The sequence below is a fragment of the Anoplophora glabripennis genome, unplaced genomic scaffold (genome assembly GCF_000390285.2).
Source record: "Anoplophora glabripennis isolate ALB-LARVAE unplaced genomic scaffold, Agla_2.0 scaffold688, whole genome shotgun sequence".
Classification (NCBI taxonomy): domain Eukaryota; kingdom Metazoa; phylum Arthropoda; class Insecta; order Coleoptera; family Cerambycidae; genus Anoplophora; species Anoplophora glabripennis.
This window is the reverse complement of record NW_019416872.1, coordinates 210,977-221,855: the sequence shown is the minus strand read 5'-3', so window position 1 is coordinate 221,855 and position 10,879 is coordinate 210,977. Positions and strand designations below refer to the sequence as shown.

General features: G+C 37.1%; 1 protein-coding gene across 1 annotated transcript in view; it reads right to left on the bottom strand.

The window, feature by feature from the left end:
* Window positions 1-10,879, bottom strand: part of LOC108909775 (acetyl-CoA carboxylase) — a gene marked incomplete in the record, with an annotated part of 132,851 nt that overhangs the window by 19,206 nt on the left and 102,766 nt on the right. The window contains 4 exon segments of the mRNA XM_023455595.1: window positions 7,518-7,630; window positions 7,694-7,848; window positions 7,908-8,137; window positions 8,200-8,605. Of these exon segments, the coding sequence (XP_023311363.1) occupies window positions 7,518-7,630; window positions 7,694-7,848; window positions 7,908-8,137; window positions 8,200-8,605 (904 nt within the window).

Genomic DNA, 10,879 nt, shown 5'->3' with positions numbered 1-10,879 from the left:
AACCATGGGGTAAACCAAATAAATTACTGGCTAAGTGTCTTTTTGGTAGTAGAAAATGTCAGGTTAATTTCAATATTGTAACTTGTTTAGTGCTTGTGAAAAAAATTGTTAAACAAATTTTATGTACCCCCTTTAAGGGGCTGTATCTTAACAAGGGATGCTCCAATGAAGTTTCTTTATATGAAAGATCCTATCTTTTTTTCCATGAGGAATCACCCCCTTAAATGTTTTACACTTATTTAGTTACACCCTGTATAATTATTTTTTAGAAATTATTTATGTTACATATGTCATAAATGATTGCTTGTCACTAATTTTACACTGTATGAAGTATATAGCTAGGGAAAATGAACTAAATATTACTAACTACTAACTAATTATTACTTGGGATATATGAGGATCGTTTTTACCTGGATAATTAATTAGACCTTTTGATTTTCATTATTTATTATTTAAATGTAATTTATTATGTATATATTTTCAACGTGAGTTATTCAAATTCAAAATAAAGAAATACTGTGACATTAGGTTTCCACTGGCGACATATTTTTGGTAATATTTGAGTAGCCAACTGTTCCCTTATCTGGTTGGTAATTTGTGGTTTGATGCACACTCAAGTTAGTCACTCATTTATACACATTTCTGAATACCAGAATTGAGAATGAGATGAGGGCACCCTAAGTTGAGTGAAGCATAAGTTTGATATGAGTGAAAGGTTAGTATAGATTTAGGGCAGTTTCTGAATTTGGCTCTAATAGTCTTACTTCTCACTTCTTATTTGTGGAAGGGCGAAATGGGCGGTGACTTAGACGCCTTCATTATAGCCATCTTTCTCTATCGCACGGATTTCTATGACTTACTTTATCCCTCTCACATAACTGCCGATGAACCATGGGGATTTTCCGACCCTGTATAATAGAGGGTGATTCACAACTTATCCAAAAAATTTTGGGAATAGATGCGGCTTGGGAAGTAGTCAGTATCATAAAAAAAATGTTTGTAAAATCCTTACAGTTTCCGAGAAAAAAATGATTGAAGTTGTAGTACTTTCAACCATTACATAGCTGGACAACCGTAGTCTCTAGCGTCATTCGCAATACGCATGGAGAGCCACGCGGCTTCAGCGACTCCGGATACTGAAATCCAATTTTACAATCCTCGTTGCGATAGTGTTTATGATAGTTTCTTTAGTAGTTAGTGAAGCAAGACAACATTTGTATTATGGTGAAGCGAGACAAGGTGTTGGTTCGTAGAAACTAAGTAAGACGGACCCAAATGTGTTTACACGTTGGTGGACCAAATTTTGAACCAGATCAGGTATGTCAAATTGCTTTATTATTTAAAACCACAAATTAATCTCATGAATTAATAACAATAGCGGCAAATGCAATAATTGAGTTTGCCGATATAAAATAGATGCTATAAAATTCAATTTATTTCTTTCCTTGCAAAGTTTTTGTCCGTTTTTATCACACTGCCGCCATGTTGGTCACATTGTGTGAGGTCAGATTTTGCAGTGGACCAGTTTCCAGTGCCGTGCAGAAGTATATTTTTAAATCATTTTTGGACTGCCCGTTTTGATTTTTTCTCTACAAAATTGTATTTGTACGAGTCCCCTGTACAACCAATTTTTTTTTTTTTTTTTTTGATAAGTTCTGATTCACCCTGTATAAGCTTTATCGGTTATACTTCAAAATATGTATATAGAAATCCAAATAGCTAAATCATTAATTCATTGGTCATTGATACCTCCACCTAGGTGTAATTCAATGCCGGTCGAGGCGTATAACCCGTGTGGAGTATTTGCTTCCCACCATTACTTAATAAGTTCAGTGTAGTTGTACTAGTGATTAGGCAAATCGTGTTAGAACGTGCCCTTAGTGATGGTTATTACAAAATGGCAAGTACGTGGTGAATGTAAGCAAAATGCTGCAGAGGCATCGCATTATTCTGTAGAATGTTTGTTCTCCGAAGAAGCTCCATCCTTTAACAAATGTTGTGAAAGACGTATGTGGAGGAAGAAATGGCAAACTTCACTCCAGTTTCGTATACAGCATGTTCAAGCTTTACAACCCCCAGATCACCCCGCGAGAGTTCGATTATGTCGATGGTCGACAAAATAACAAACATTAAATGAAACACGTTTTAGTGGCCGATGAGGTAATGTTTATCTATGACAGGATAAATATCTTCAGAAAAACATATTTATGGGAGGTAGAAAATCCACATCCAGTTCAAAGAAATTTACAACAAAGATGGCTCGATTAATTTTGTTGTGGGTTCTCTTTTTCCTGTACATAAATAAACAAATAATTCATTTAGGGAGGAAAACGTTGGGGAAAATTTCTAAAAATCCTGTTCGAAGGACCAAAAATGTAGGATTCTATCAAATAATTCATTGACATTCCCCGACTTAACAGAACATTGACTAAAACAAGTACTACAAAGCATTATTATAGAAATAGGTATAAACCAATTACCTTTGCCGGGTCCATGATGACGGTCGGAATGAAATTCAGGAAGATGTGATTGCAGTCCGTCCTCTTGGAATGCGGGTGCGAAAAGGCGATCTCCAACTCGTCCATGGCTTCTAACAGCACCCGTTCGCCCTCGTTCTGCAGGTACTCGAAACTGGCCTCCTTCGTTATCAAATCCGAGTGCCGTATTAGCGACCGGATGAAGAAACGGTAATCTGTCACCTCTTTACCACCCGCGACCTGTTTGAAAATTATATTCTGATTAGTTTTGTTATTTTTTTTGCCGTATTCGTAAATAAAACGTTACGTCACCTTGGCCTTGCCCAGGTACAGATGCATCTTCTGGTTGGACGTCGGCAGCGCCTCCAAGTTGTACGACCTCATCCTGTTGATCTCCAACTGGAAAGCGCAAGCCGGCTCCAGGTGTCTGTGTATCTTGTCCTCCAGGAAACCGTCCCTGGCGCGGTACGTGAAGAACTTCGGGAACTGCTTATGCTTGAAAACGGTGAACGTTATGCGACGTACCTTGCGCGCCATCAGTTCTTCCCTGAACCGAGCACAGAAATTGCCGAATATCTTGCTCATCGTCGAGTCGTCTTTGTCGCTGTTGTTCTTCAGGCCGACGTGGAGGATGTGGATCGGTTCTTGGATAACAAACTCGTCTTGGCTGGGTCTGCGCGATAAGAACGTTTTTAGATGGAAATCCACGAAATTACCTAGAAACCGTACCTCCTAGCTTCCAAGGATAGACTGACGTTGATGGAGGTGCTGTTGCCTCGCGATTCCGAACCGCTTTCTACGGCGTTAAGGTCTCTAGCGGAAATACTGGCGGGGCTGGAAAAGTCCTCGATCAAATCGAAGATCTCGTCGGAGTATTGCTCGAATTGCTGGAAGCTCTCGAACGCCGCCATACAGCCGGTCCTGTGGAACGTATCGACGACTTTCGGTTGCTCCACCACGGAATCTAAAAACGCAACGGAGGTTTTGTCTGAGTGTGTACCGTGGACAAAATATAAAAGGTCAAATACAAATTATTAATTCCTGGAGTAGATTCCAATAGTCAAGGGGTTGTTACTTTGGGTTATTTTAAGGAAAAAAAAATGAACTTGTCATAAATGACAATTTTTGGTCACTTACGCTTTTACACGATGTGAAATATTTGATCCACGTTGCCAAAATTGGTGCCATAGAAAGATACTTTGAATGTATAAATTCTTATGATCCCATTCGTGTTCATCCGAGAGAACGTGAATTTTTTTTATAAATTTAAATGGGAGTTCAAGAAAATAAACATTGTTTTGGCCAAGGTGTAAGTTAATGCTTTTTATGTAATTTTTTTATGTCTGCAGATAGTTCCACCTCGCCTAAGGTAATCGGACAGGATAAACGCGGAAATATTAAAAAAGTAATTGTTTAAATGTCATATAAGTTTACGTCCATGGATCCTTCACAAGCTCAATTATTTCACATTCATTAAAATTGGACAGAATGAATCAGCACTTGTGAAGTAAACATGAAAATAGAAGCATCTACAGACATAAACATATGACAAAAAATATTGGTTAATGAATGATTAACAATTTGGCTTTGCTTCATTAATCAATACCTTTTATTTACCATAATTTTTTACATCAGCAGATACTTCACATTCACACTGCACGACTGCCTGCCGATTTATGATGTACGGATTCATTCTATCCGATTATAGCAACCTGAATTGTGTCCGGTAAGATAGTTGTGGACGTAAAATAGTATGACATCCAAAAATGTAGTCGAGGACGTNTATGTATATATGTGTATATATATGTGTGTATATGTGTAAGTTATGGGTATAATGTAGTTAATGTGTTTTAGGCTTAGTCAGATGCATGTATATTGAATGGTGTATTAGGGTCAACCTATTTCAATAAACAGATGTATTATTATTACAATCGAATTTGTTAAATTACAATAATTTGTAACGCTCAATATGAAAAATATACACAGGTTGATCCAATTAAAATAAAGTAACATTCTTTTCTTAACCTTTAATAAGTGATGTTTTTATCGTCATCTAAACCGAAATTTAAAAAGTCATGTGTCGTCGCGAGTAGAATTGAAAAAGCTTTAAACTGAGTCATCGCTCAACATAAGGAGTCACTTAAAGTTTCTTGAAAAGAAAATCGACGTGTCTAACGGTTTATTTTCTTTTTAATTTCGATATTTTCTAGGTGGGAAGTTTTAATTGGAACACCCTGTATAATGCCCACATATTTTGTGTATTATTTACCAAACTTCAAGTTTGAAACACGGAATTGTAATATCCAAGTCAAACTAGAAGTTTTCGGTTTAAGAAGGTTTAACTGTTATGGAACCGACAAACAAATATTCATAAAAAAATTAATATAATCTTGTTAATATGAAGGAAAGCCTAAAAAAAAAAAATTACGACTAGTTTTGATACCTAAACGACAAGATATTAATAGAATAATTTTTCACGATTTAGTACGGAATCTTATGCAGATTTTTTTGGTCTTGCCACTGAGAATGCGCAACAATTGACGAACAGTTTCCACGGCAACTTGTATAAATAGGAAACCGATATCTAAGGAACTGTATGACAGCTCGTAGAAATCGATTAGGTGCTTGTAAAAGATACATAATTTATAATAATTCTCCTTCAAAGTGCTGTCGTTGGCTAACTTAGCCCCCATATGCGCGTGATAGCGGCGACGCCGCGGTTCTCGAAGTAGCGTATTATTTGAAATTCGCAGCTGTGACATATATTTCAAGGTTAGGCATCCAAATAAACAGAATGATCGAATGCGAGCGAGGGAACGCCGAGACGAACGCGCCAGCCAAGTGCAACGTTGCCAAATCTAAAGGCCTTAGTCACTAGCGCATCTACAGAAACTCTCATTTGACTTTAGACGTACCTGATAAAAATCCTTAAACAAAAAATGTCAAGTTCAACAACTTGAAACTTTGATTTTCCGTAAAAATTTCTAGTTTGAATTCCAAATTCTGTAAAATATGTTTAACCTCTACAATCATATTTTAGATTACAGATAAATTTGAACTTAAATGTTTAATTTTCAAATTTCAGTTTTGAAACAGACGATAGAATACATTTAAATAAACAAAAAAAAAACCTTATATGACATGGGTCCTAAACTCAAGCATTCCGAGAAGAAAATTATTAAAATCTCCAAATTGATGTACAAAAGTACGATTAATTAAGGAATATTGACATAACTGCGTGCATAGAATACCATAAAATACGATGTTTATCACTTTTTTTGAACTTATTTACGCTTAATTCTTAATTCTAAAAAATAATTAATTCGATAAAATTCATATCGAGCAATGTGACAAAGGCGCGGCGGATAACACGAGGTACTAAGGTGTCCAGCGACCACCGATACACAATTCAGTTGGTATCCGGATTCGACCGTGTCTGAGTGTTTTTTGTGTGTTACTAATTCCTTTTCTTGAGGCGTTTTCCAGCTAGTGCGCGAAAATTGGATTGAAAGGTGTGGTGCGCGCATCGAAATTGGTGGTGGACATTTTGAGCATATGTTGGTAGTTTGTTTTGTACTTGTGCGTTTAATACGTATGATTATTTGGAGGACGTGAATCTTTAGGTACTTTAATTACATATTTTCCAAATTCATAAATTTCATTTATTTAAAAACTGGAAAAAGATTGTCTTGAAATTTACTAAATGTTTCGCAATATGCTTGTACACGTGATGTGCATCAGCAGATTAAGCGATGTTGTCATGTTGTGATGAAACTCCCCAATTAATATTGGGGAGTTTCATACTCGCTGTATTTTGAAAACTGTTAATCTTACATCCCTGTAGTAAACAACTTTTTTTGTTCATTTATGAATTTTTTATCTCATGCTGAAGTAATGGCACTCAAACTTCTTACACCCTGTATATTTTACAAAATTTCAAATTGAAACAAGAATTTTTACTATGAAACCAAAAGCTTAACTTTCAACTAGAAATTTTGAGTTCAACTGAGGAAATTCAAAATTTCAAATTCAAACCAGAAAGGACCTTGCTTATGAAAAACTTATTTTAGTTAAATTGGTTGAAATTTTTATAAGTTACTGCTGTTAAGTTTAAGTTCATATTTTTCGAGTTACGTTGACTTCAGGGCAATAAATCGAGTACCAGAAGGGATAAAAATATTAAACTCGGTCCAACACCTCTTTGGGGTAGCTTTTTACCGCGACTCCAAAACTACTTGTACGTGCGAAAATGGTCGAGTTTAGCCCTGAATCTTGATTTGGTCATTGCCCCCATGCGAGAGATACATGTGCATAAAAGAATTAATAAAAAATTCAATTTTTTTATTACAATTTATAGAAATCCAATAGGTTTTTATGCCATCCACTGGAATAGTTGTAACGAAAATCTGCAGTCAAGAGAACTACTCACAGTTTCGAATACGAAGTTATTGCCCTGTAGTCAACGTAACTCGAAAATTACGAACATTTGGATATTGCGCCAACGGAGACTTTTGATCGGCAGGTTAAGAATCAATTTAATTGAAACCACTTTTTCATAAGAAAAGTGCCGAGTCTTTTCTACTTTGATTCACAAAATCTCAAGTTCAAACTCGACGCTTTGTTTTAACGTTTTTTAATTTCAAGTTCAAAATCGAAATTCCGAGGTCAAGCTAGAAATTTCAAGATCAAACTAAAGATACGGAATTCAAACTCAAAATTTCAGGTTAAAATATGAAAATTTCTAGAGCGAATTTAAAATTTTGTACTCTATTTTAAAATTTTTAAGGTAGTTTAGTTGAATTCGAAGTACAAAGTAAAAATTTCGGGTTTCATGATGAAAATTCAATCTTTCAAGTTCAAAATTGAAATTTCAAATTCAAACTCAAAATTGATTTTTCGACTAGAAATTTTGTGTTCCCAAGAAATTTCTAGTTTGATTTCAAAATTTGTTAAAAGAAGTTAAAAATTCAAGAAAAAAAATGCAGAATGGGAAAAATTGGAAACTATTCAAAATTTCAACACTTAATTTGAAAAACTCACCAATAATATCAGTCAGTTTGTATCTGGATTCGCCCTCGTCTTCGATGAGCACGGCCCTCACAGAATTCTGGGCGCTAACCTTGGCGTAGTCTTCTGGGGTCAGGTACAAATACCTGAAATATCGGAAATAAACGACGGGACGGTTGTAAAGAGAAAATTTCATTCCACAAACTCACCTGAAACCCCTGTCCGGCTCTTTGTTGTCCTCCCACGCGATCCTGAACAACGCCTTCACCTCTTCCGCCAGACCTATCCTGGCGCCGCTGTTGGCCGCCAGGTATATCCTCGGTATCCTCAGTTTTCTAGCGATCTCGCTGGCCATACTGAATACCTGAGCAGTACCATGAAATTTAACATTCTACAACCGTCCTGAATCGAAATAATACCAACCTTATCCTCCCTAGGCCCGAAGGAACCGATGAGGTAAGTTATGTCGTTGGCGATCACTATTATGTCCCTGCCGTCCGGGTACTCGGGGGTGAACAACGTCAGCCTCCAAGCCACCATGCCCACGTTGTTCTCGCCTGGCACCCGCTTCTGTTCCATCAGCCTGGACTCGGTCTCCGGGTCGAGGATCAACTCCACGAAGTCCATGAACTTGTCGGGTACACGGATGGCCTCTGAAACGATAAACAAACCCGTCCGAATACGGCCCATCGTAAATAAAACGACAAAGACCCACCCGACAACCTCTCCTGGCTGTACTGCTTCCAGTGCTGGTCCGTCATCTGCCTGAACATGTCGAGATAATCGTAAACGTACGTCGTGCCGACGGACTGCGCCTGGAAGCGTTTCTGCTGCAGGTAATCCTTGGGGATGTAGGGCGTGTATATGGGAAGGCCGTGCAGCGGTCCCTGCTTGTTGCCGTAGGCCTGGAAGTTGATTATGCCCGTCTCCGGGTCCACCACCTCCGTATACATGTTGATGTCCAGGTAGTAGCCGCTGTCGTTGGCCAGACAGAGACGGATGGTCTGCGTGTTGGTGCCGGGGGAGGAACGGATGACCACCTTGATCTCGGCTTGGAGGACGCGCAGCTTCCAGAGACGCGGCCCGTACCGCATCACCATGCTGGTCACCGCTTCCTCGATCTACGCGGAATGCATTTGAAATGTTACATCGAAGAGGGGTATTACTTTTACAAGACATTTGTAAGTATAAAAATAAATAATTTTTGAAAAAAGAACTTAATACGACTGAAATGTTTCGACATGAATCAACGACAGCTTGTACTAATGTTGTTACATAAAGTAAGCATAGTAGAGTATGGGCGGGATATAACCTATCTATGAAGTTCATGTCAAATTTTTAATGTCATTTTTATTTAACGCCTACTGGCACAAATCATTACTTTGTAGCTACCGAAACAAAATAACCTAGTACCCTACGGGTACTATGAAATTGTTATGTAGGTGCTATGAAAGCGGAACTAATACCATGCAAGGCAAAATAAGCCTTTTAAGCAATGTTTTGTACCAGTTTTTTTTGCCTAGGGAGATACTCGTCTTGTATTCATAGCACCTACAGGTTAGTAGGTCACTTTGTCAGTAGGTGTTAAGCCGCAATGTCATTTAAGATATGACATACAGGGTCGGAAAGTCCCCATGGTTCATCGGCCGTTACGTGAGAGCGGTAAAGAAAGTCATAGAAATCCGTGCGATAGAGAAAGATGGCTATAATGAAGGCGTCTAAGGCCCAAATTCATAGATCTCACTAAACTTCCACTCACACTTATNATCAATTGAAAATCAAAATGCTTTATATTTATCGGAGTTTCAACCTATTATATCGTGTTAATTCGCATCAACTGCTAGTCAGATTCTCAGGTTATTTATTTAAAATTTTATAGATTATAAGCAGTAGGCAGGCGGTAGGCTGGCTCACAGGCACAAGCAGAGCAGAAGCACAAACAGTAACAAAAGAAAATCTATCTTTAATAGATACTTCAGCTTTAGAAAAGTGCAATTTGTTTTGTACCGGACAACTTTTGCACTTAAGCAAGTGTCTTATTTCTCGAATTTGGTTTTTTTATCACCGCAATATTTGCACTTGAATTTCCCCTTTTTGGAGTCATAATCAAAGTGCTTCCAGACCTCACCTTTTTTCTTCATGATGTTCAGGTGGAAGGAAGGTAGCTGAGTAAGACCGCTGATTTACACGGATTTTTTGGTTGTTTGTCTATAAAACAAGCGCGTTCATTGTTTTAGTGTTCATAAAATACGTGTTCTGTACTTCTGTAGTTTTAGTTACCGCCATGATTGTGCTAGTACATACTAGATGACACTTCATAAATTCTCTTAAATTCTTGGAGAATTTAAGGACGGAGAATTTTCTCGGAAAGTTTCCGTTCTCCGAGAATGTTCTCAGGAGAATATTCTCACGTCCCATCTCTACGCGAGATTATTGTAAAATTGTCTAAAGGAACATAATACAAGACATCACGAGTCAAAAAATTTTATTGGCTAACTTTTCTATTTAAACAAATATGTGAGGAAAACAGTTTTTTCAATTTGCAGGGAAAACCATCAATTTTAGCGAAAAGTGACTCTCAGACAGCTTGTAGGGAGTAAAATTATCTACAAAATGAGACTGGTTAAATTAAAATCGGTTAATAAACAAAAAAGTTATTGCAAAAAAACAAGAAAAGTGCCCATTTCTTCATTTGTTTATAACTATCGCATATATTGTTAAAATTTTATAAAACCTATGACAAGTTGAGGGTTTTGTCATACTTTAAAAGTGTGCCAAAAGTGGGCGCTGTAGGTGCAACATTCTCAAATTGTGCATTAAAAAACCGTGCGTTTTTCGCTTATACAATTTGAATAAAATTGTTGCTATTTATGCTGTCTCACCGAAAATAGATGCAGTGGATAGCTGGCAAAAAAATACAGAACCAAGATAAGAATTTTTTTTTAAAATCGTAGCGCAATTGTTTATAAATTTAAGACTTGAATTTTTCGCAAAATACAGTTTACGACGTAAACTACGATTTCCCGTGAATTGCATTAAAAAATGTGGAAAATTAACGACTCACGAGCCCTTTAAAGAGAAGGTACTCGCTAAGTATACTGTCCGGCGGCCGGCGGCGTGGTGGTGGGGGAAGCTCGTCCAAGCGAGTCGCGCGCGCGAGAAAAGTTAATTCCAAAATTCAAATTGATGCGCGCTGTAAATTTTGCAATATCTCGGCTCCTATTCATCGTAGAAACTTATTATTTTTTTTAAACTGGGGTAGCTCGACGAAAAAATAACTTTTATAATAATTTTTTTTTAATTTACAAAAATGTCACAAAAATTATTGTTAAACGAAATATTAATTAAAATTTCAATTTCGGAATTATTTTACTATTATTAAATAAATAAATGAA